Source organism: Gorilla gorilla, chromosome 1, assembly GCF_029281585.2.
Source record: "Gorilla gorilla gorilla isolate KB3781 chromosome 1, NHGRI_mGorGor1-v2.1_pri, whole genome shotgun sequence".
Classification (NCBI taxonomy): domain Eukaryota; kingdom Metazoa; phylum Chordata; class Mammalia; order Primates; family Hominidae; genus Gorilla; species Gorilla gorilla.
The window spans coordinates 24322724-24348804 of NC_073224.2; the positions used below are offsets into that span (position 1 = coordinate 24322724).

The 26081-nt window shown below is 51.7% G+C and overlaps 1 protein-coding gene across 3 annotated transcripts in view; it reads right to left on the reverse strand.

The window, feature by feature from the left end:
* GNG4 (G protein subunit gamma 4) overlaps positions 1 to 26081 on the reverse strand; it is a 107580-nt gene that overhangs the window by 36204 nt on the left and 45295 nt on the right. For 2 of the 3 annotated variants that reach the window (XM_019032017.4, XM_031004274.3), the window contains exons 2-3: positions 15447 to 15558; positions 1359 to 1467 (exon numbers count right to left, since the gene is read on the reverse strand). In XM_019032017.4, the coding sequence (XP_018887562.1) occupies positions 1359 to 1457 (99 nt within the window). In that variant the 5' untranslated portion in view covers positions 1458 to 1467; positions 15447 to 15558. The remainder of the gene's footprint in view (positions 1 to 1358; positions 1468 to 15446; positions 15559 to 26081) is intronic. The other variant, XM_055372584.2, reaches the window with a different exon arrangement.

Genomic DNA, 26081 nt, shown 5'->3' on the forward strand with positions numbered 1-26081 from the left:
CTGGCCTTTCCTCCTCCACTATCAGCTCAGAGCCAGCCACAGCTCACAACTCCGAGAAGTCTTCCCTGAGCCATACGGAGGAGACCGTCGCCTTCACATTTCTCTCCCAGGACCCTTCAAGTGTAGATTAGGTGCTCAGCAATGCCTTTCACTGCAGTCCTCATCCTTTTTCCTGTCTGCACTTCTGGAGCACGGGATGCCTGCAGCTTTCATTTGAAACCCCTTTCTATGCTATTGGGACCCGCTGTGTCTTAGAATTGTTTCCTGGGTTCTAAACTTGCTCCCTCCTCTAGTCTAGAGACCAAGGACTGACATGTAATTTGCAGTTGGTATCGGTATGTATGAGATGTAGATGCTCTAGTAACACGGGTCCGGTGATACTGACTTACATCACGCCGGATTCCTTCCTTGCTTCATATACCCTCATGTAACTTTCTGTGCATATTTTCTGCCTCCTTGGAGAGGTTGTACCCCCAGAGCTCCAGGGGAAAAGAATAACTGTCCACACAGAGGCGAGTATTGGTGCTATCCAGCCATACACTAGCATGAGGGGAGGGGTCAGGGAGGCTCTGTCCATAGAAGGCTTCAGGAGTCGCCCGTTGCCATGGATTCTGTGTTTTTCAAATCCCAGATGCCCAGGTGAGACCTCTGATTTGTGTTCCCCAAGACCACAGACACATGGAGCTTCCTGGCATCAGGTTCCTGACACCAGAGTTGGGGTTCCTTTCAACTCTATTACAGTCAACGAGCGCCATGCTCACAGACTCGTTCAGAGCCACATGCTTTGCCTGGCCTTCTGCTCACCTCTGAGTGGCATCTGGAGAAGAGGTGGCTTCATCTTGCTGCAGTCCTCCCAGCATGGAGAGACCTGCACTTATCAGTGAAATGAATACAACGGGAGGTGTCTGGAACCTTTCTTCATTTTCCTCAAAGGAATATTTGACAAACCCAGGCACGGTTCAGAGCTCCACCCTCAACAATAATCCTGTCAAAATATCCGATGTTGTTGAACCTCAAAGGCACTGTATCACAGCAGAAAAGTGATTGATCTCATTGCTAAACTCTCTTTCTTGCTTATTGGCATGACAACGGAGCTAAATAGAGCCGAGATGAATTATGAGTCTATTTTTGGAGACTCCTTACGGAATTCATGCACACTGTGTATTTTGCATCCTTTGAATCCTTGGGCACACTTAGAACTGTGAAGCAAACACTCATTTGTAAATGTTACAGCTGCCAAGGTTGGCTGCATGCTCTGCTGGGTGACGTGTTAACTCTCACAAGTCTGCTTTGGAAGCAGGAGGAATGTTTTGAGCTGAGCTTCGGGCGGAGGGTGGGGCTGACGCATGCACGCTTACCTTGACCCTGTCCATACAGGCTTCCATCTTTAGCTGCTCCACAGCTTTCCTGGCTTGGGAGATGCTAGTGGTGCTGTTATTAGACATGACCTCTTTCATTCTACTGCCCCTAGAAGGAACCAAAATAAAAGGGTTAGAAGAGCTGCTCTTCCAAGGGTAGAGGAACCCCACCTCCTACCACCTACAGCTTCTCTGTCCAAGCCAGGGAGCATCTGGGAGCATGGACAGCATTTGGTAGAAAACCCTCCTGGGATAAGAGAAAGGAATGCCTCATTCGAATAAGAGGAGCAAGACATGATGCTTTTGTTTGGAAAAACTTTCTCAGTCCCGGGGACAGTGAGAAGGGAACAGAAGGTTCCAGAATGACTTCTCCATCACCCCCACCACTGCCACCACCATCACCACCACGACCATAAGTAATGCTTGGACATTCGTATAGTGCTTTGTGAGTCATCATTCACTTTCACACACGTTTGCTCATTCATTGCTCTAGCAGCCCATACAGTTGGTGGGACAATATTAATTTCTATTTTGCAAAGGAAGAAAGTGCAAAAATCAGAAAAATTAAACCAATAGCCAAAGATCCTACAGCCAACATTTGTGGATCCAGAACTCAAACTCAAAGCTTTGAAGCCTAGCTGAGTGTCTCAAATGGCCTCTCCTAACAATCTATGGCTCATAACACACATTTCTAATGAATAAAATTGCTTTATTAATTTTAATTTGTTGTCCTTCCAAAAAGTTTACAGACTTTGTGTTGGGAGTTTGTTTTCAACAATAAACACACACACAAACACACACTCTCTCTCTCTTTCTTCCCTATCCCAAGCATAGATTTGTTTTCTAGAGGGAGGCAGAAGAAATTCTCCCTAACCCTACACACATTGATGCCCCGTGACTAAGACCAGTGTAGTGCTACCTGTCTCACAGAAAGCATGTGCTACACACATCACACTTGCCCCATCTAATGAGAATCTGCTTCAAAGGAAGCCTAACAACTAAAGCCTGAGAGCTGGGGACAGGTCACTGAGAGCAGAAACACAAGTGACACTGGCTCCCAAAGGTACAGATGAGGTGGGAAGAGGCCCTGGCCACCATCTATTATTCGTCTGCTTCTGTTTATATTTCAGTTTTAGGTTTTTTTCCCACCTCACAACTGTTGGACTTTATTGTATTAATTCACTTGAGTATGTAAAGCACCAACCATACTTTCAAAGTTAAAATGATGCAAATTGATATTCACACAGGTGTCACTTTCACTGCCCATTCCAATCCTTTTCTCCCCTCCCACCTACCTCCTATGGGCAACCAATCACACTGGACTCCAGTCTATTCTTTCCTATGCTTCTTTTTTCTCCCTCCTTCCTTCCTTCCTTCCTTCCTTTCCTTCCTTCCCTCCCTCCTTCCCTTCCTCCCTCCCTCCGGTCTTCCTTCCTTCCCATCACGTTGGACTCCAGACTATTCTTTCCTATGCTTCTTTTTCCTTTTCCTTTCCTTTCCTTTCCTTCCCCTTCCCTTCTTCCTTCCTTCCTTCCTTCTTTTTGAGATAGGGTCTCTGTCATCCAAGCTGTAATGCAGTGGCGCAATCACAGCTCACTGCAGCCTCAAACTCCTGGGCTCAAGCCATCCTCCTGCCTCAGCCTCCTGAGTAGCTGAGACTACAGGTGTGTGCTGCCATGCCTGGCTAATTAAAAAAATTTTTTTTTGTAGAGACTGGGCCTATGTTTCCCAGGCTGGTCCTGTGTTTATTTTCTTAGAAAGTAAGCAGTTACATATATGTTTTCTTATTTCTCCTTTCTTACACAAAAAGATAACGTGTGTGTGCTTTTGAACTTTGTTTTTATATTTAACAATACATTTTAGAAAGCACCACATATTAGTTCATTGATATGCAAAAAAGATCATACTCATTCTTTCTTAGAACTACATACTACAGTACTCCACTGTGTGGATATACTGTATATTTTTCAATCCATATATTTATGGGCATTTACATATTCTCATATTATTGTGGGGGTGTGTCTTCAAGGTACATTTCTGGAATTACTGGGTCAAAGGTAAATGCATATTTACTTTTGTGATATATTACCAAATTCTATAAGGTAACATTTTGATACTTTTTGCATCAAGATTCTTAAGTAATTTTGGAATTCAGTACTATTCTTAAGTAATAAATTAAGTCATTTAATGCTACCTTCATCTGGTTTAAATATCAATGTTATACTTGCTTCATACAAAACATTTAGAATTTTTAAGAAATTTTCTATTTGGCCAGTAGGTTAGTGTATGGGACCCACTCTCTCTGTGGGTTTTATCACATAGACCCACTCTCTCTGTGGGTTTTATCACATATGAACTAATTCTCTGGCCCAGAAAGGCATAATGGCAACTACATTTGTCCAAAGGCAATTTTTGAAAAGTAAAATATTCTTGTTAGAAGACAGATCAGCCACCCAAACCAGAGTTTAATAGATGTGTGTCTTTATCTTAGTTTGGAACTTTAACTCAACAACAAGGGAAGGAGAATCACGAGAAGTTGGGAGCTTTGAAATCCAAGGAACATCCCCTTCATCTCCCACCCTGCAGAACTGTGCACGCGTTCCTGCACGTGTGTTGGTGTGTCCTTGGGTGTGTCTGTGTGTGCCCATGTGCCTGCTCATGCAGGCCTTGTGCCAGTCTGTGTATGCGTGGCCATCTCTCCGTGTGTGTGTGTGCTGATGTGTGTCTGCATTGTTGTGTGTCTACACAAAATGAGGGAGGAGACACAGTCTAGTTCCCAACCCTTCCCAGCTGATGCAATGAAAAAAGGACCCTGATGTGATTTGGATGTTTGTTCCCTCCAAATCTCATGATGAAATGTGATTCCCAATGTTGGAGGTGGGTCCTGGTGGGAGGTACTGGATCACGGGGCCAGATCCCTCAGGAAGGGCTCAGCGCCACCCTTTGGTGATGAGTGAAAGTCACTCTGAGTTCATACAAGACCTGGTTGTTTAAAAGTGTGTGTCACCTTCCTGCTGTCTCTCTTGCTCCCACTCTTGCTATGTGATAGTATGGCTCCCCCTTCACCTTCTGCATAAGTGGAATTTTCCTGAGGCCTCACCAGGAACAGATGCTGGCTGCCATGCTTCCTGTACCACCTGCAGGACCATAAGCCAATTAAACCTCTTTCCTTTAGAAATTACCCAGTGTCAAGTATTCCTTTACAGCAACACAAAACAGCCTACTACAGACCCTACAGTGACTGCCTTCAAATCTTGATCCTGCTCCCCCCATTCTAGACTCCATCCCTCTCGCCCCTTGTCTTTGACTTGGGCATTTAGGAGTTGGGGGAGGTTCAGGGGAGAAGGAGGTAGAGTTTGGGATCAGTAGGGGTGAAGCCAAGAGGACAAGGAGCAGGGCAAAGGGAGAAGGGGAGGGCTCTGCACTGTGTGTGAGGGAGTGTGTGGTGAGCAGGAGTATGTGAAAGTGTGGGGTGGGGGTGAGGGTGTGAGTGTGGGGGTGTGTGTGACAGAAAGTGTGGGTGAGTGTGGGTGTGGGGTGGGGTGTGTGTGATGACAGTGTATGTGAGCGTGTGGGTTGGGGTGAGTGTGTGTGTGAGGGTTAGGGGTGTGTGTGAGCACGTATGAGGGTCGGGGAGGGTGTGTGTGTGAGCATGTATGAGGGTGAGGGGTGGGGGTGTGTGTGTGAGGGTGGGTGAGCGTGTGTGAGGGTATAGGGTGGGGGGTGTGTGTGAGAAAGTGTGGATGAGGGGGTGGGGGTGTGTGAATGTGAGGTGGGTGTGTGTCAGGGTGTGGGTTGGGGTTGTGAGTGTGGGCGGGTGTGGGGTGGCGGTGAGTATGAGTGTGTGAGGGCATGGGGTGGGGTGTGTGAATGTGGGGTGGATGTATGTGTGAGAGTGTGGGTGTGTGTGGGTGTGTGTCAGGGTGTGGGGTGGGGGCTGAGCGTGAGTGTGGGAGGGTGTGGGGTGGGGGTGAGCGTGAGAGGATGTGGGGTGGGGGTGAGTGTGAGAGGATGTGGGGTGGGGGTGAGTGTGAGAGAGTGTGGGGTGGGGGTGAGCATGAGTGTGGGAGGGTGTGGGGTGGGGGTGAGTGTGGGAGGGTGTGGGGTGGGGGTGTGAGAGAGTGTGGGGTGGGGGTGAGCATGAGTGTGGGAGGGTGTGGGGTAGGGGTGAGTGTGGGAGGGTGTGGGGTGGGGGTGAGCGTGAGTGTGGGAGGGTGTGGGGTGGGGGTGAGTGTGGGAGGGTGTGGGGTGGGGGTGAGTGTGGGAGGGTGTGGGGTGGGGGTGAGTGTGGGAGGGTGTGGGGTGGGGGTGAGCGTGAGTGTGGGAGGGTGTGGGGTAGGGGTGAGCGTGAGAGGGTGTGGGGTGGGGGTGAGCGTGGGAGGGTGTGGGGTGGGGGTGAGCGTGGGAGGGTGTGGGGTGGGGGTGAGCGTGGGAGGGTGTGGGGTGGGGGTGAGTGTGAGAGGGTGTGCGGTGGGGGTGAGCGTGGGAGGGTGTGGGGTGGGGGTGAGCGTGAGAGGGTGTGGGGTGGGGGTGTGAGTGTGGGAGGGTGTGGGGTGGGGGTGAGCGTGGGAGGGTGTGGGGTGGGGGTGAGCGTGAGAGGGTGTGGGGTGGGGGTGAGTGTGGGAGGGTGTGGGGTGGGGGTGTGAGTGTGGGAGGGTGTGGGGTGGGGGTGAGCGTGGGAGGGTGTGGGGTGGGGGTGAGCGTGAGAGGGTGTGGGGTGGGGGTGAGCGTGGGAGGGTGTGGGGTGGGGGTGAGCGTGAGAGGGTGTGGGGTGGGGGTGTGAGTGTGGGAGGGTGTGGGGTGGGGGTGAGTGTGAGAGGGTGTGGGGTGGGGGGGGTGAGTGTGGGAGGGTGTGGGGTGGGGGTGAGCGTGGGAGGGTGTGGGGTGGGGGTGAGCGTGGGAGGGTGTGGGGTGGGGGTGTGAGTGTGGGAGGATGTGGGGTGGGGGTGAGTGTGAGAGGGTGTGGGGTGGGGGGGGTGAGTGTGGGAGGGTGTGGGGTGGGGGTGAGCGTGAGAGGGTGTGGGGTGGGGGTGTGAGTGTGGGAGGGTGTGGGGTGGGGGTGAGCGTGGGAGGGTGTGGGGTGGGGGTGAGCGTGAGAGGGTGTGGGGTGGGGGTGAGTGTGGGAGGGTGTGGGGTGGGGGTGTGAGTGTGGGAGGGTGTGGGGTGGGGGTGAGCGTGGGAGGGTGTGGGGTGGGGGTGAGCGTGAGAGGGTGTGGGGTGGGGGTGAGCGTGGGAGGGTGTGGGGTGGGGGTGAGCGTGAGAGGGTGTGGGGTGGGGGTGTGAGTGTGGGAGGATGTGGGGTGGGGGTGAGTGTGAGAGGGTGTGGGGTGGGGGGGGTGAGTGTGGGAGGGTGTGGGGTGGGGGTGAGCGTGGGAGGGTGTGGGGTGGGGGTGAGCGTGGGAGGGTGTGGGGTGGGGGTGAGCGTGGGAGGGTGTGGGGTGGGGGTGAGCGTGAGAGGGTGTGGGGTGGGGGTGAGTGTGAGAGGGTGTGGGGTGGGGGTGAGTGTGGGAGGGTGTGGGGTGGGGGTGTGAGTGTGGGAGGGTGTGGGGTGGGGGTGAGTGTGAGAGGGTGTGGGGTGGGGGTGAGTGTGGGAGGGTGTGGGGTGGGGGTGTGAGTGTGGGAGGGTGTGGGGTGGGGGTGAGTGTGGGAGGGTGTGGGGTGGGGGTGAGCGTGGGAGGGTGTGGGGTGGGGGTGAGCGTGAGAGGGTGTGGGGTGGGGGTGAGCGTGGGAGGGTGTGGGGTGGGGGTGAGCGTGAGAGGGTGTGGGGTGGGGGTGAGCGTGGGAGGGTGTGGGGTGGGGGTGAGCGTGAGAGGGTGTGGGGTGGGGGTGAGCGTGGGAGGGTGTGGGGTGGGGGTGAGTGTGAGAGGGTGTGGGGTGGGGGTGAGTGTGGGAGGGTGTGGGGTGGGGGTGAGTGTGAGAGGGTGTGGGGTGGGGGTGTGAGTGTGGGAGGGTGTGGGGTGGGGGTGAGCATGAGTGTGTGAGGGCATGGGGTGGGGTGTGTGAATGTGGGGTGGATGTATGTGTGAGAGTGTGGTTGTGTGTGGGTGTGTGTCAGGGTGTGGCGTGGGGGGTGAGCGTGAGTGTGGGAGAGTGTGGGGTAGGGGTGAGCGTGAGAGGGTGTGGGGTGGGGGTGAGTGTGAGAGGATGTGGGGTGGGGGTGAGCATGAGTGTGGGAGGGTGTGGGGGTGTGAGTGTGGGAGGGTGTGGGGGTGAGTGTGGGAGGGTGTGGGGGGTGAGTGTGGGAGGGTGTGGGGTGGGGGTGAGCATGAGTGTGGGAAGGTGTGGGGTGGGGTGTGTGAGTGTGTGGGGTGGATGTGTGTGAGCGTGGGTGTGTGGGTGTGCGTCAGGGTGTGTGGTGTGGGTGTGAATGTGGGAGGGTGTTGGGTGTGTGTGACTGTGGGGTATGTGCGTGAGAGTGTTGGGTGTCTGTGTGTGAGGGTGAGGGTGTGGGTCAGGGTTGAGGGTGGGGGTGAGGGTGAGTGTGGGAGAGTGTGGGGTGGGGGTGTGTGTGTGTGAGGGTAACGGTGTGTGAGGGTGTGTGTGAATACAGGCATGTCTGAGCATGGGTGAATGTGTAAGTGTATGGAGTGTGAGTGTGAGTGTGTGGGTATAAGTGTGAGTGTGCATGTGAGTCCTTGAGGATGTGTGCACATGTGCACAGGTGGGTCATGTGGCGGGGAGTGGACAGCTAATGTTACCGGGGGAAGCAGCAGAGCCGACCCTCAGTCCCGTCAGGCCCCTGCAGCTGCGCCCGCCTCTCGCCCTCCCAGGCGCTGTTTAGACAGCCCTGATCCCTCAGCCCTTCCTCATTCTTCTGCTGTTCAACAAGGGCTCATTTTCCACACACCCTACCCTCTCCACAGAGGAGAGTTCTGGCTGGAGGCTTCCTGTGGGAAGGTCCCACCAGCACACCGTGCTTTCCTTGTTGTGTCCAGGAGATAAAATAAGCGGGTGGGTGACCCTCTGGGGGTTCCATCCCTCCATGGCCTCCCTCTCAGGCCCTCCATGTGTGTCCACCCTCCAGCGCATGTCTGCTACCCACAGCCGAGGCCCCTGGACCTGGCCCCCAGCAGGGGCTGTGCTCTCGGACCCCAGCCTCTCCCTCGGCCCCTTCTCTGCTGCTTCCTCCTCCCCTGGCTCCATACTTAGCCTCAACAGCATGACCCAACTACCACCACTGTCTCCCAAGAGCCGTCTGCTTCTCTGGCCCTTTCCTCTGTCCCTAAAACCTGCTTCGGTATGGACCCAACTCCTCCCCTCTCCACACTCACTGAGGGTCTGCTCAGTGCTGCTGGAGAGACCCCCCCACTAAACTCTGCCCATCAGACATCCACAATCCAGCCTTTGCGAGGCCCTCAGAGCTACCTGGCAATAGGACCCCTTGCCCCAAATCATCTCCCCCTCCCTTCATCCTCTTCTTCCAGTCTCCATTACTTCCTCATCACCTCTGACCTTTCCTCCTCAGCCCCTCTGTCTACACAGAATGGCCATTAGGAGAGAACCCTCCTTCATGTTCCCCACCCCACCTACTCCACTCCACACCCACATCCATCCTCGCCTCCACTCAGGGCAGCAGCTCTTCCTCCACAGCAGAGCCTGTAGGACACCACCCACAGCTGCTCCCGACTTGCTGCCCTGCCGGCAAGGCCCTCCTTCCTCCCCAGGGGCTGACAGTGGCAGACTCACTTTCTTGCCTCCCTTGCTGTAAGGCCAGAGCACGCGTGTCAGGAACATGGCTGTGCTTTGGTCAAGGATAGGCTGAGGTAAACATCCAGAGTGACTCAGCAAGTTTAGAGCACAGGCGTATAACTCCTCTTGTCAACACAGCCATATAGCCATAACATGGGAAGGCTTATCATTTGGCTCTAAGCCACTATTGTTTGTAAAAGCTATTATTGCCCTGCTGACACTGTACAGGCATGCTGGTGCCCAGAGAAAGAGCCAAAGCTGTCCATTTTGCAGGCAGACAGGGGGAGCCAGGGCACAGCACGGTTCAGCTCGTGCCCAGAGAGAGAAAGAGTTAAGCTGCTGACCCTGAAGGCAGGGGAGAGTTGGCCATGCAGCTATGTGTGGGAGCTGGCTGCTGAGAGGAGCCACAAAGCCAAAGCAGACAGCCGAGTCAAGGTGGACAGTGTGAGAGAGCTGGTGTGAGTCAGCTGCTGCTGAGAGACCTGCTGAATAAAACTACATTTCACCTGCTTATGGCCCCACGAGTATTCCTTCGGCTACCTGCCCATCCGCCCACTCCCCTCGAACCTCAGCATGGGCTGGAACCTGACCCCAAGCAGGGCATTTGGTATAGTTGTGAACCTGACAACGTGACCTTGTCCTCCTCAATGGGACACCAGGGGAAATCTGCAGGGACTCATAGGGAGGGTTTTGCTCCCTGATGGAGGGACAAGGGGAGAAAGCTCTGTCTTTGGCCACCTTGAGTTGTGTTTGTGGCTGCCAGAGCCATAAAACCACTGGGGAATCAACCAAGGACACGGTCACTAGGCTAGTGGAGAAAATGACCTGGATCCTTGAGCTGGGTGGGTCCTTGGAAGTCTATTCCTGATCCTTGAAATGAGATAATGAATGTACTCCTCATGGTTCAGGCCATATTTGTTGGGTCATCTGTCACTTGCAGCTGAAGGCATCTTCTCAGCCAAGGCTAACACTTCACAGGTCAGTAGACCGCTCCCCTCCCCAAGGGATCTGCCCTACACTCACCCCTCCATCCTGTAATGTCCATGTCTCTGGCGCTTTTCCTCCTCAGAATATGCAAATATATTTATGCAGTTTGCACCTGACCATCTTAAAACAAGCAACAACATCAACAGTCTTCCTTCCCTGCAATCTTCTGCATTCTTGCTTAAGAAGGTGGAGAGGCTGGGTGTGGTGGCTCATGCCTGTAATTCAAGCACTTTGGGAGGCCGAGGTGGGTGGATCACCTGAGGTTAGGAGTTTGAGACCAGCCTGACCAATATGGTGAAATCCCCTCTTTACTAAAAATACAAAAATTAGCCAGGCATGGTGGTGGATGCCTGTAGTCCCAGCTACTTGGGAGGCTGAGACAGGAGAATTGCTTGAACCTGGAAGGCAGAGGTTGCAGTGAGCCGAGATTGCGCCACTGCACTCCAGCCTGGGTGACAGAGTGAGACTCTGTCTGAAAAAAAAAGAAGGTGGAGAGGTAACCACAGATTCCCATGAGAGGCCCCTCAGTAAGTAAGGAAGAGATTCTAATGTAAGGATGAAAAGCCCTCTTTCGGGAGCACTGGGTAAACAGGCCTGCTCCACGGCCTCTGCTCTGCTGCCCTCAGCTCACCCTCATTCTGTGTCTAGGACAGTCACCCTTGTTGCCCGGAGTGATCCTTAAGCGATTTCATGTGTGTGTGTTTGTGTTTTCTCTCTCCAAGGGGCTGCTCTGGCTTCTCCCAGCACCGTGGCCCTGCACACCTGGACGTCCGCATTTTACAATCTCCCAGGCTGATTCTGGCCCGTACCAAAGGCAGAGCACCACTGCTGGCTGTGAGCCGCTTCTACTTCGTGATTCCTTAGTGTCCACCAAATTACCTTGCATGGAACACATAGGGTGTCTCATGTACCTTAGGGGCTGTCTCAACTAGTCCTTTTTGAATTTTAACGTGCATATGAATCACCTGAGGATTTTAAAATGCAGATTTTGATCGAGTGGCTCTGGGGTAGGGACTGAGATCCTGCGCTTCTAACGAGCTTCGTGAGGCTGCTGGTCCACAGACCACACTTTGAGTAGCAAGGCTCTGAATCACTGACTGTTGGTATTGCAGGGGAACATGGAGGTCCAGTTCCAATCCTCTTATTTTTCAGATAAGGAAATATATTCAAGGAGGTTAGATAACATAATTTCCCAGAGCTCCTCAGCAGGAGTAGAAGGAAGCACTGCTCTGCCACTGCTCCCGGCTCATTACCCACCTTGGCCTAGTGGCGCTTAGGATTTCATCCCCTACACTTGGTCTGTCCTGCTCTCCTGGAACAGACTCATCCCCTGGGTGATCCCAACCTTGCTTAACCTGGGAGTGAGATGTCAGGAGGGAGCCCCTTCCCTGAGGTGGGCAAAAAACGCAGGAAATCCCTGGTGGGGGAAAAGGTAATGGCTTTTGCCAATGGCGCTCAAGACAACCACATGCTTTGAAGATAGAGCCCTATAAGGTGGTTTCGGAGGCCCTGCTTCCCCTACCTGGCCAGGTACCCTTTAGGCTCCACCTGAATAACGACCCTGCCTTTCTGAGACTGTCTGGATGCTGTACTTCCATGGGGACTCAGGTATGTCTCCCTGCACAGACATTCATGTGTCTGCACATCCCACCTGGACCCAAGAAGAAAAATGGAAGTAGGGACAGAGAGGAGCTGCAACAAATCTCCACACGCACACTGGCTACCAGCGACACTGGCTACCGCCGACACTGACTGGGCTCTCGGCTTTCCAGAAGATGAGACAAGGGGAAAAGGGACCATTTGCTTAGGGGTGGCCCCTGGGGCCACATGCTCACACAGCTTTCTTCCCAGGTATACAGGAATGTGCTTACGCACATAGGTTGCACCGGGGGTTTCTTGAGATGCATCAGAGAACCCGTTGTAGGGGTCTGTGGGACCCCCAGCAGGGAAATAAAGGAAAATCTTGAGTTCCTTCAAGGGAAATTCCAAGCTAGCACCAAGTTAGCCCTGAGAAGTAAATAAGTGACTTGATAAGCAAGAAGGTAATAGTAGCTTAAAACAATAGCCAAGGGGGCTAGAATTAGTTTGGTTTCCCTATAGAAACTAAAGATAACATCTTAACATATGTCTCTGTGAGTTGTTTTTCAGAAACCCGGCCCCCTACGGAATGAATCTGCTGGCACAGAGACTTCAGATGAGGGGGAACTGAGGACTCAACTCTGACCACCGCTTTTGGTTCTAAATTTCTTCCTGGGCCGGGTAGTGACTCACACTTGTAATCCCCGCACTTTGGGAGGCCGAGGGAGGTGGATCACTTGAGATCAGGAGTTCGAGGCCAGCCTGGCCAACATGGTGAAACCCCGTCTTTACTAAAAATACAAAAAAAATTAGCCAGTCATGGTGGCACGTGCCTGTAATCCCAGCTACTCAGGAAGCTGAGGCAGGAGAATTGCTTGAACCTGTGAGGCACAGGTTGCAGTGAGCCAAGATCACGCCACTGCACTCGAGCCTGGGCGACAGAATGAGACTCTTATCTCTAAATAAATTTCTTCCTGAGGGTCCTGGAGGGAGTCCTGCCCACAAGCCAGAGCTAACATTTTTTTGCTGACCCCAACATTTTAAACAAAGCTTCTTTTCCTTAACTGATTGCAAATCAGAAGATCTTTAAATCCATCCACGACCTGTAAGCCCCGGCTTGAAGATAGCCGCCCTTTTCGGTCAAAACCACTGTGCAACCGCCATGTGTCGATTTTACAATCTTACCTGTAACTTCTTTCCTGACATGCACCCCCGACTTTAAAAACCCTTACCTGCAAGCTACTGGTCAGGATTTGAGCATGAGCCGCCGGGTCCTCCTTGCTTGGTGCCCAGCAATTAAACACCCTCCTTTCTTCGACTGCAAAACCTCGGTGTGGATATCTGGTCTTACCACGCTGGGCAAGCAGACCCCGGTTTGCTCTGTAACATTTTTTTTTTTTTTTTTTTTTGAGATGGAGTCTTGCTCTTTTACCCAGGCTGGGAGTGCAGTGGTGCAATCTCTGCTCACTGCAACATCCACCTCCCAGGTTCAAGTGATTCTCCTGCCTCAGCCTCCTGAGGAGTTGGGATTACAGGTGCGTACCACTACGCCCGGCTAATTTTTGTATTTTTAGTAGAGATGTGGTTTCACCATGTTGGCCAGGCTGATCTTGAACTCCTGACCTCAGGTCATCCACCCGTCTTGGCCTCCCAAAGTGCTGGAATTACAGGCATGAGCGCCTGCATCCGACCATGCTCTGTAAAATTCTGATGGGCTGCATCTTGCAGCACACAACTCAGTAAATGCAAAGTTGGGGCTGGGAGACCAATGCAAGGCGGTTCCATCCCCAGTGCTTCTGACCTGACCTGACTCAGGGCACAGTATTTAGAATTTCTGGAAGCCAAATGTCATTGTGCCTTTGCAGCCATCCTCCCCAACTACGACTTCTGTCGATGAGCAGTTTATAAGTATCTGTAGGCAGAATACTGCAGCCGGCCTTCCGGACAATGCCCAAAAGACAGCTGGGTCCGGAATTGGTGGGTTCTTGGTCTCACCGACTTCAAGAATGAAGCTGCGGACCCACGCCGTGAGTGTTACAGTTCTCAATTCTTAAAGGCGGTGTGTCCGGAGTTTGTTACTGCTGATGTTCCGGTATGTTCGGAGTTTCTTCCTTCTGGTGGGTTCATGGTCTCGCTGGCTCAGGAGTGAAGCCGCAGACCTTCAAGGTGACTGTTACAGCTCTTAAGGCGGCGCGTCTGGAGTTGTTCGTTCCTCCCGGCGGGTTTGTGGTCTCGCTGGCTTCAGGAGTGAAGCCGCAGACCTTCGCAGTGAGTGTTACAGCTCATAAAGGCAGTGGGGGCCCAGAGTGAGCAGCAGCAGAATTTGTTGCAAAGAGCAAAAGAACAAAGCCCCCACAGCGTGGATGGGGACCCAAGCAGGTTACCACCGCTGGCGCGGGCAGCCTGCTTTTATTCTCTAATCTGGCCCCACCTACATCCTGCTGAATGGTCCATTTTACAGAGAGCCGATTGGTCTGTTTTACAGAGAGCTAATTGGTCCATTTTGACAGGGTGCTGATTGGTGCGTTTACAATCCCTGAGCTAGACACAAAAGTTCTCCACGTCCCCACTAGATTAGCTAGATACAGAGTGTCCACACAAAGGTTCTCCAAGTCCCCACCAGCGTAGCTAGATACAGAGTGTCTATTGATGCATTCACAAACCCTGAGCTAGACACAGGGTGCTGATTGGTGTGCTTACAAACCTTGAGCTAGATACAGAGTGCCGATTGGTGTATTTACAATCCCTTAGCTAGACATAAAGGTTCTCCAAGTCCCCACCAGACTCAGGAGCCCAGCTGGCTTCACCTAGTGGATCCCATCTGGGGCCGCAGGTGGAGCTGCCTGCCAGTCCCATGCCATGCACCCACACTCCTCAGCCCTTGGGTGGTCCATGGGACTGGGCGCTGTGGAGCAGGGGGCGGTGATTGTCTGGGAGGCTCAGGCCGCGCAGGAGCCCATGGTGGTGGGGAGGCTCAGGCAGGGTGGGCTGCAGGTCCCCAGCCCTGCCCCGCGGGGAGGCAGCTAAGGCCTGGTGAGAAGTTGAGCACAGCAGCTGCTGGCCCAGGTGCTAAGCCTCTCACTGCCCGGGGCTTGCGGGCCGGCCGCTCCCAGTGCGGGGCGCTAAACCCACGCCCACCCAGAACTCACGCTGGTCCGCAAGCACCGTGCGCAGCCCCAGTTCCCGCCCGTGCCTCTCCCTCCACACCTCCCTGCAAGCTGAGGGAGCCAGCTCCGGCCTTGGCCAGCCCAGGAAGGGGCTCCCACAGTGCAGCAGTGGGCTGAAGGGCTCCTCAAGTGCCGCCAAAGTGGGAGCCCAGGCAGAGGAGGCGCCGAGAGCGAGCAAGGGCTGTGAGGGTTGCCAGCACGCTGTCACCTCTCACAGCTATCACTGAGCCTGAAGAGACCCAGCAGCTTAAACTGAGAGTGGGGAGGAAGTGAGTGGTCGACCTCCTTTCATCCTTGCTGAACAAGGAAGCTCACTGCAATAGCATATCTTTTCCCACAGGGAAGCACACAGCACGGTTCCCCAGCCAAGGCCCAGCAGCCCTCGGGGATGGCTCAGTTCTCCTCCCCTGCTCCCCCAGCAGGTGCACATCCATTCACATAGGGGATAACAGGAGGTGGCAAAAGGTTTCTAAGGGCCCCGTGTCTGCCGTGGAGGGTGGGAGAAGGGGACAGGACAGTGATGATTCCTAGAAGAAAATGATGCTGTGAGGACCTGGCCTCCATCAAGGATCCTGAGAACTGAGTCTCACCCCGGCCCACACACATGCTCCTGGCGAAGACACCTGCTGTCCTCCTGCCCCTGCACAGGGTAAGTCACTCTCCTTACCTGCTGAGAGGCAGCCGTGTGACAGGCCTGGGCAAGGGACAGAGGCTGGCGGAGGCAGCAGCGGTCAGTCGTCAGATGAGAGGCGAATTCAGAGCTTCTGCTTTGAGGTCACCTGAAAGCACAACCAGAGACATGTCTAGAGGTGTGGGGACTCCCTGGCATTGCTCCCAGAGTCCCCATCCACCCTGTCCCATGGTTCCCCTCTCCTCAAGCTCAGCAGCCTTCCCCAAAAGCCTGGGGACTCCATATCAGACCTTGGGGAGATGGGGAGCTCGAGGCAGACAGAGAACCCTCAGATCTGACCCAGAGCAGACTGGAAACACAACTTCAGGGCCACAGGCCACCCCGGGCCTCACCAGACTGCTCCTCTGGCCCCCGCAAACCTTCATGCCCAGTCGCTCTGCCCCCCAACACAAGGAGCCCCAGCTCCAGCCAAACCTATGCCAAATGGAAACAGGTCACGTGTTTTCTTCTTATAAAAATATACACTTGGGGCCGGGCGCGGTGGCTTATGCCTGTAATCCCAGCACTTTGGGAGGCCGAGGCGGGCGGATCACGAGGTCAGGAGGTCGAGACCATCTTGGCTAACTGGGTGAAACCCCATCTCCACTAAAAATACAAAAAATTAGCCAGGCGTGATGGTGGGCGCCTGTAGTCCCAGCTACTTGGGAGGCTGAGGCAGGAGAATAGTGTGAACCCGGGAGGCGGAGCTTGCGGTGAGCCAAGATCGCTCCACTGCACTCCAGCCTGGGTGACAGAGCGAGACTCTGTCTCAAAAACAAAAACAAAACAAAAACAAACAAACAAAAAAATACACACACACACACACACACACACACACACACACACACCTGGCCGGGCGCAGGGGCTTATGCCTGTAATCCCAGCATTTTGGGAGGCCGAGGTGGGCAGATCAACTGAGGTGGGAAGTTCGAGACCAGCCTGACAAATATGGAGAAACCCTGTCTCTACAAAAAATACAAAATTATCCAGGCGTGGTGGCACATGCCTGTAATCCTAGCTAGTTGGGAAGCAGAGGTGGGAGAATCATTTGAACCCGAGAGGCAGAGGTTGCGGTGAGCCGAGATCATGCCTGGGCAACAAGAGCAAAAAATAAAACAAAACAAAACAAAACAAAAACCCACCTATTATCAAAAAATGTGCAGATAAAGAAAATTACAACAAAGAAAATAAAGACCAGTGATAATGCCTTTTCCCAGAGATAACTATGGTTAGCCTGTTGATGTATAATATACTTACATGCATTAGAAATTTGATTTCAACCAAAGGACATTTAGCATAGAAGAGATCAGACGACTCGAAAGCTCTCTTTTTTTAATATTTATTTTTTGAGATAGGGTCTCGCTTCGTTGCCCAGGCTGGAGTGCAGTGGCAAAATCACGGCTCACTGTAGCCTTGAACTGGGCTCAAACGAGCCTGCCACCTGAGCCTCCTGTGTAGCTGGGACTACAGGCGTCCACTACCATGCCTGGCTAATTTTTACTTTTTTTTTTTTTATTTTGTAGAGACGGAGTTTCACTATGTTGCCCAAGCTGGTCTTGAACTCCTAGGCTCAAGGGATCCTCCCACCTACGGCCTCCCAAAGTGCTGGGATTACAGCCATGAGCCACTGTGCCTGGCCTTTGAAAGGTTTCTTACAGCCCATTCAAGAATCATAGCCCTGTTCGCCTCCCCTTTGCAGCCATCCTCCGTAACTGTGACTTCTCCAGGACAGTCTCTCCAGGATGGCTGACTCTGGGGTAATGAGTTCATTCCCCGAGGGTTTTCCAAATGCTCTGCCCTACGGCATCCATCTCCGAGGGATCCAAATGAACTTGGAGCAAAGCTAAAAGCCCGACAAGAATAAGCTGACGGACCTGTTTGCTCCCCTGGCTAAAATGGAATCCAAATTCATTTTGGCCTCAACTTCAGGGGAGATGGTTTGAAGTTGTGCTTGGTGCATTTTTCTCAGCCTGTGCTATGGTCAGAATGTTTATGTCCCCCCTACCCCCCCCCCCCAAATTCCTATATTGAAATCCAAAGCCCCAAGGTGATGCTGTTAGGAGGTGGGACCTCTGAGAGGTGGTTAAGTCATGAGGATGGAGCTCTTATGAATGGGACTCATGATCTTGTAAAGAGCTCTGACAGAGATCCAGGAATGCTTTATGTTTTAGTTTTTTCTTTAAATTTGTTTGCTCTGTGTGTGTGTGTGTGTGTGTGTGTGTGTGTGTGTTTTCAGATGGAGTCTCACTCTGTAGCCCAGGCTGGAGTGCAATGGCACGATCTCAACTCACTGCAACCTCCACCTCCCAGATTCAAGTGAGTCTCCTGCCTCAGCCTCCCAAGTAGGTGGGATTACAGGTGCCCACCACCACACCTGGCTAATTTTTTTTCTGTTTTTGTAGAGACAGGGTTTCACCATGTTGGCCAGGCTAATCTTGAACTCCTGACCTCAGGTAATCCACTCACCTCCCAAAGTGCTGGGATTACAGGCGTGAACCACTGCACCCGGAGTTGGTTTTGTATTTTAATATAACAGTGCTTCTTCTACTTTTCCACCACATTCTGGGGAAAACAGAACCACCGAGGCAACTGGCTTCCCTGACTCTGGCTACCCAAGACCCCACCCAGAGGGCTGAGGTGCTGGATCAAGGCTGTACCTGTAGGTTGCACACTACACTCCCCAGCCCACTGTGGGGAAGCTGTTCTCTACCATCGGTTCCCCAAATTTGGTTGGGATCAGAATCCTCTGGGAATGTACGGAGACTGAGGCCCTGCTCTACCCACCTCCATGACCTTAGAGTTCTGTCTTAGCTCTCTTGGAGATTCTGATAAAACCACTGCTCTATAGGCAACCAGAGCTTCTCAGACTTTGCTGTACATCTGAACCACTAGGGGGACTTTTAAGGATCCCGATTCCAGCTGGGTGCAGTGACTCATGTCTGTAATCCCAGTGCTTTGGGAATCTGCAGCGGAGGATTGTTTGAGCCCAGGAGTTCAAGACCAGCCTGGGCAGCACAGTAAGAACCCATCTCTACAAAAAATTTAAAAATTATCTGGGTGTGGTGGCACACGCCTGTGATCCCAGCAATTCAGGAGGCTGAGGCAGGAGGATCGCCTGAGCCTGGAATTTTGAGGCTGCAGTGAGCTGTAATCATGCTACTGCACTCCAGCCTGGGCAACAGAGACCCTTTCTCAAAAAACCCCAAAAATATAAAATTAAAAAAATAAAGATCTTGATGCCCAAGTCAAACCCCAGGCCCTTTAAACCACAATCTCTGGGGGAGGACTGAGGCATCAGTGGAGGTTGAAGCTTCCCAGGTGATTTTTTTTTTTTTTTTGAGACAGGCTCACTATGTTGCCCAGGCTGGAGTGCAGTGGTGTGATCTCGGCTCACTGCAACCTCCGACTCCCAGGTTCAAGTGACTCTCCTGCCTCAGCCTCCCAAGTACCTGGGATTACAGGTGCATGCCACCATGCCTAGCTTAATTTTTGTATTTTTAGTAGAGATGGGGTTTCACCATGTTGGTCAGGTTGGTCTTGAACCCCTGACCTCAAGTGATCCGCCTGCCTTGGCCTCCCAAAGTGCTGGGATTACAGGCGTGAGCCCCCACACCCGGCCTTCCCAGGTGATTTTAGTGTGCAGCCGCGTTTGAGACACACTGCTCAAGTCTGCATCTAGCTGGAGCGTCCCACACTTTGCTGTGTATGTCATGAAACCCGTATCTCAGGCTGTCACTCAACAGGACTGGCTGGGACCTCGGGGAGGCTGCATGCTGCTACTCACAGCCTGGTGGGAGACATCAGCTTCAGTATCCCCTGGAGCTCGTTAGCAATGCAGAATCTCAGGTCCTACCCAAACCTACGAAGTCAAATCTGCGGGGTTTTGTTGTTGTTGTTGTTTGTTTTTTGGTTTTTTGGTTTTTTTTTTTTTTTTGAGACAGAGTCTCGCTTTGTTGCCTAGGCTGGAGTGCAGTGACGCGATCTTGGTTCACTGCAACCGCCGCCTCCCGGGTTCAAGCGAGTCTCCTGCCTCAGCCTCCCGAGTAGCTGGGATTACAGGCGCGAGCCAACATGCCTGGCTAATTTTTGCATTTTTAGTAGAGACGGGGTTTCACCATGTTGGCCAGGCTGATAACAAACTCTGACCTCAAGTGATCCGCCCACCTTGGCCTCCCAAAGTGCTGGGGTTACATGTGTGAGGCATTGCACCCAGCCGAATCTGCGTTTTAACCCAGGTGATTCAGGTTTATGTTAGAGTTTGAAAAGTTCTGAGCTAGACCAGCAGGGCCCAGTCCTGCCTTATGCAGGGTCCAAGATGAAGAGCCTGGCTGAAGACACGTGGGTCAGTCATAACAGTGGCGGACAGCAGAGTTGCTGTTCTCCTGACCCTTAATGTTATTCACAGCCCCATCAGCTTTTTAGATTCCTCTTTTAGATGACTTACTAACTCTAGAAGCTCTTTGAGAGGCCACACATCAGAAAAGACACTATCAATTTCTCCTTGTCCTCCTGGCATTTGCATAGCATCTTCCATCCAATGCTTGAAATGTATTTCAGATGTCAACCCACCAGCCTACCCCAGCAAGTGATTTTAGACACCTTCCCTGTATCATTGCTATTTCTCAAAATAACACAGATTGTTGGAGCTGATGGGAATTTAGCTCTTGACTGGATTCCTTTATGTGGTTGCGGAAGAAAGCTTTTTTTTTTTTTTTTTTTTTTTTTTTTTTAGACAGGCAGAGTCTCACTCTGTCGCCCAGGCTGGAGTACAATGGCATGATCTTGGCACACCACAACCTCCACCTCCTGGGTTCAAGAAATTGTCCTGCCTCAGTCACTCAAGTAGCTGGGATTACAGGCATGTGCCACCATGCCCAGCTAATTTTTATATTTTTAGTAGATATGGAGTTTCAACATATTGGCCAGGCTGGTCTTGAACCCCTGACCTCAAGTGATCTGCCCACCTTGGCCTCCCAAAGCGTTGGGATTACAGGCGTGAGCCATGGCGCCTGGCTTTTGTGTGTGTGTGTGTGTGTGTGTGTGTATGTGTGTAAGAGAGAGGGTCTTGCTCTGTCACCCAGGCCGGAGTGCAGTGGTGCAATCATTGCTCACTGCAGCCTTAATCTCCTGGGCTCAAGTGATCCTCCAACCTCAGCGTCTGGAGTAGTTAGGACTACACCCAGCTAATTTTTAAACTTTTTGTACAGACAGGATCTCACTGTATTGCCCAGGCCGGTTTTGAACTCCTGGCTCAAAGGATCCTCCCACCTTGGCATCCCAAAGCACTGGGATTACAGGCATGAGCCACCACTCCTGGCTGAAAGCTGCTTTTTAATAGCACTAAATTTTACCATGATGTTTTCAAAAGCTTTTCTTCCCTCTCAAAAGAAGAAAATATATTCATCTTTGAATAAATTGCTGTGTTTCATTGTGAGGTAGTGGGAAGGCCCACTGGCTGGCCATGAGCTAACTGGGAGCCCCTCAAGGGCAGAGGCCTTGTTTTTTTTAGCTTCTGTGCCCCCATTGCCAAGATAGGGCGGGCACGCCGTAGCCAGTCCATATGAACGTGACTGTCGTATGCATGAAAGAATAAACTGAGGCTTCAACAGAGACTTTAATTCCCCATGGCTGCTGCTGTTTCAGTTCTTAAATGGAGCTAAATTAACTCTGGGTTGTGAAGGGTAATGACCCAGAGTCATGCAGATGTACTGATGGCTCCAACAACTTCCTCACTTTGAGAAATAGTGATGATACAGGGAAGGTGTCTAAAACCCCTTGTTAGGGTATGGGATAGGCTGGTGGGCTGACATCTGAAATACATTCCAAGCAATGGATGAAAGATGTGGCTACTAGAATTAATTAAATCATCTAAAAGAGGAGCCCCCTAGTGGTGCTCGGCTTTGAGGCACAGGCGTGAGGTATCTGCTCTCACAGAGCTTACTGTCTGGTGAGGGGCGCCGTGGACTGCTGGAATCACCATGCTGATTGATGAATATTCTTATGAGGGAGGCGCCCGGCTCTCAGTGTATAACCAAAGAACTTGACCTGGACTTTAGCATCTACGTTGCTTTCTATGATAGATTCTGAAGCCGTAAGATGGAATGAGACTTGCCCGCCCTCAAAGAGCTCAGGTGCTGAGGGAGAGATGTATAAATAAGCAATGATCATATTGTCATGGGTGTATGTGGGCTGGCTATCCACAGAATCCATGCTCCCCTTCCTCTCACAGGAATGTCATGGTGGCAGGGCAGGTGGCCCCTGGATAGATACTCCCCAGGGTCGCTTGCAGCTACGTGTGGCTTTGTGACTCACATCTTGCCAATGGAGATGCCGATGATGAATGAGTGGAAATGATGGGTACCGCTTCCAGGCCTGGGCTTTCAGATATCATTTGGGGACCTCTGAGCTCTTTCCCATCACACATGGATGTGTCCACAGCTTAAGTTCAACAAGGGCAGGCGAGGACAGTGGCCTGAGTGGTGCCTCCAGGTGTGGTCCCTGGACCGGAGGCATCAATGTCCCCTGGGAACGTGTCAGAAATGCAAATGCTTGGGCCCACTCAGACCTACCAAATAGAAGCTCTGGGGCCAGGCACAGTGGCTCACGCCTGTAATCCCAGCACTTTGGGAGGCCGAGGCGGGTGGATCACCTGAGGTCAGAAGTTTGAGACCAGCCTGGCCAACATAGTGAAACCCCGTCTCTACTAAAAATACAAAAATTAGCCAGGCATGGTGGCAGGTGCCTATAATTCCAGCTACTGAAGAGGCTGAGGCAGGAGAATCACTTGAACCCAGGAGGCGGAGGTTGCAGTGAGCTGAGATCGCGCCATTGCACTCCAGCCTGGTCCACAGAGCGAGACCCGATCTCAACAACAACAACAAAAAAGCAGCTCTGGGCATGGGAAAGGGCTTAACAAGGCCTCCAGGTGGTTCTGATGCTCAATAGAATCTGACAAGCACAGTCCTGGGGGACGAGAGAGAAACAAAACGGAAAGAGCCCATGTCCCCAAATTCCCCCTGGAGCTGAGCGGCCCCGTTAGCCTGGCTTCTTACTTTTGGGCTTGTATGAGAAAGTGAAATACATTTCCACGCTCTTTAAGTCACCGTGTTTCTGGGTCTCTTTGTCACAGCAGCTTTGCAGCTCACTAACTGATACAGTTTTCAACAGAGGTTAGTATACTGGATGGCTGCCTTGAAAATGCTTTTAAACCTGAGACAAAAGTACTCATTTAAGAGCTTGTATTTGGGAAACTCAATACAATGAGGCACTCAGGTCTAACAAGGATTCCACCTGGTGAAACTGTGTTTATTTCTAGGGTCTAACATTTTACCCCAAAATTCTGTTAGATGCTAGGCCCACCAGATAGCACTGCTTTTGCACCAACATTCAGGCTGGGTTCTCCTAGCGTTCATCGTGAGCATTAAGACTCCCCCCTTCAGCTGTAAGAAAAATTGGCTTTGAATTGTCACAAGAATCTCACTAACTGAGTTGACATCTTGGCATTCCCTCAAGAATAGAGGTCACGTTCGCTTCCACACAGGGATCTAAAAGGGAGGGGAGGGCCGGGTGCGGTTGCTCACACCTGTAATCCCAGCACTTTGGGAGGTGGGCAAATCACTTGAAGTCAGGAGTTCCAGATCAGCCTGGCCAACACAGTGAAACCCTGTCTCTACTAAAAATACAAAAATTAGCCAGGTGTGGTGGCAGGTGCCTGAAGTCCCAGCTACTCGGGAGGCTGAGGCAGGAGAATCGCTTGAGTCTGGGAGGTGGAGGTTGCAGTGAGCAGAGATCGCGCCACTTGCACTCCAGCCTCGACAACAGAGCGAGACTCTGTCTCAATAATAATAATAATAATAATAATAATAATGATAATAAAAGGCAGGGGAAGTCCTAATTCACCTGGACGTCATAATTGCTGTGGCAGCAAAGGGCACAGCCTTTCTATCTGTACACATGGATGTGTAAGGTGGCATTTTAGCACCACATGACCAATTCTGCTGTTTCTCAGTCATCCTAGGCTGGAGCTGAATGTCCTGACCCCTGAAGGGAGTGCAGGGAATGAGGTGCCCTCCCACCCAGACACCCAGGGCTCTATGTTTGCAGTAGGAACACGGTCCCCCTCGCAGGGGGATGACTCTTCCCCACTCCGACTTCAACCACTTTGCAAATTAAGTACTGTGATAGGCAAGCTTGATACATTTTACAGTATGGGTCTCAATTACTCAACTTACATCGTGAGTGCCTGATAGCATCCAGCTGATCTAATAACACCTAATCACACAGATGCTAAACAAGTCCAGGGATTCGAAGCTTTGGGCAGGGCATGGGTTGTAATGGACTTGAGAGACAACCACAGTTTCTTAGGAAGAGCACGTGGGGTCTGAACGACGCTGGGGCCTGCTGGTCACCTGTCACCTTATCTGGTCCTTATTAAGGTCAAGAAAATTAGAGAAGGTTGGCAGACCAGCGGTTATACTTAAGAACATTTGACAAATTAGTGCAGAAAAAAACAACAGAAAGAGAAACTAGATCCACCTTCCGTGGGACCCTTCACGCTATCCACTCCCTCACCTAGCTGGCCACCCAGACACTCCCTGACCATTGCTTCGGCCTTGCAGGTAGAAATCAAAACTCTTAATCAACAGGAGAAGATGTTAGAAGTCTACTCGTGGCCTGAGGCTTTTACATCAGACCTCACTGACTGCGATGTTAATTCTTTCTGACTGCTGGGTTATTCAAGTTACCCAAACTGGACCACGGTGTTGACCGGCACGTATGGAGGCACACAAACCCGTGTCTGGTGTGTTTGTACAGTCTATAAACCTTACAGTCTAGAATGAATTCATTGTCATTGGAGTCTTATCGCAGCTCTACTGAAGTGGGCAGATCACCACACGGGGGATGGAAATGTAGTTGAGTGATGGCGTGGCTGGGCCATGTCTCAGCTTCCTAGAGCTGCGGGAACAAATTACTACAAACCGTGTGGTTCTAAGCAACAAAAATTTATTCTCTCCCAGCTCCGGAGGCTGGAAGTCCAAAATCAAGGTGTTGGCAGGGTCACGCTCCCTCTGAAGGCTCTAGGGGAAAATCCTTCTTCCTCATCTTTTCCTATCATCTGGTGACCTCTGATAACACTCGACATTCAATCCTTGATTTGTAGACATCACTCCAATCTCTGCCCCCATCTTCACATAACCCACTTCTCTGTGTCTCACTGTGTCATCTTCGCTCCTTATAAAGATACCAGCCATTGGTCTTAGGTCCCACTTTAATCTGGTATGACCTCAACTTAATCATATTTGCAAAGACCCACTTTCCAAATAAAGTCATATTCTGAAGTTCTGGGTATATATGAATTCTGGGGGTAAACTCTGAACTCAGTATAGTCAGGAACCCAGAAATGTGGCCACAAGTCTGTGCTCACTACTACAAAGAATCAGATTTTGTTGTTGTTGCTCTTTGTAATACCTACGAGAAACGCCTCTCTGAGAATTGTATGGCGTTTCATGGCCGTGGGAGAGGAATGTATCTCAGGGTGATGGGAGCATGAACTGAGAAGCAGAATTTATAACCTATGCTCACCTCAATTTTTTTCATTTGTAAAATGAGAAAATTGAGATCCGGCCAGCTAAGTCATTTGTCCAAAGCCATTAAATAGCTAATAAGCAGCAAAAATAAGGTGAGAACCCCATATCATTCATTCATTCATTAAACACATACTATGTCAGGCATCTCACTGAAGAAATGAGGAAGTGGGTGGAGGTGGAATATGATTCCTGCCTTTTTTTTTTTTTAAATGGAGTCTCACTGTGTTGCCCAGGCTGGAGTGCAGCGGCACAATCCCGGCTCACTACAACCTCCGCCTCCCAGGTTCAAGCGATTCTCTTGCCTTAGCCTCCCAAGTAGCTAGGATTACAGGCATGCGCCACCACGCCCAGCTAATATTTGTATTTTTAGTCGAGATGGCTAGGCTGGTCTCGAACTCCGGACCTCAGGTGGTCTGCCTGCCTTGGCCTCCCAAAGTGCTGAGATTACAGGTGTGAGCCACCATGCCTGGCCCGTGATTCCTGCCTTCTATTTATGTGGAGACAAAACTAACAGCAGCAAACTCAATGATCAAATCAAGTTGCTACCACAGAGGTCAGTAAAGGGTAGAGGGGCCAAGAAGGAGATGATCGATTCAGGTAAGGAGAAGGTTAGGAAGGGCTTTATACTCAATTTGAGCCTAGGAAGATGAATGGGACCCACTAGGCACTGTGATCAGAGATGGGGAGTTCCAGGCAGAAGTCCCATGCAAGTGTGGTGTTGCAGCATGGGTAAAGACGGAGCAACTGAGAACCAGCCTGGCACTTTCAGGAAACCCTGGGTGGTCCCTTATTCCTGAAGCCCAGGAGGTCAGGGAGCAGACCAGGAAGGGCCTTGAGTGCCACACTAAGAGTGTGGGACTGGTATCATGTAGGCAGGTGTCATCAAATGAAGGGTTATTTAACAGAGAAGTAAAAAGATTGCTGTTACATTTTATTTTTTTGGTTGAGAGTGGGCGGGGGGTCTCACTGTGTTGCCCAGGCTGGTCTTGCACTCTTGGGCTTAAGTGATCCTCTGGCCTCAGCCTCCCAAGTAGCTGGGATTATA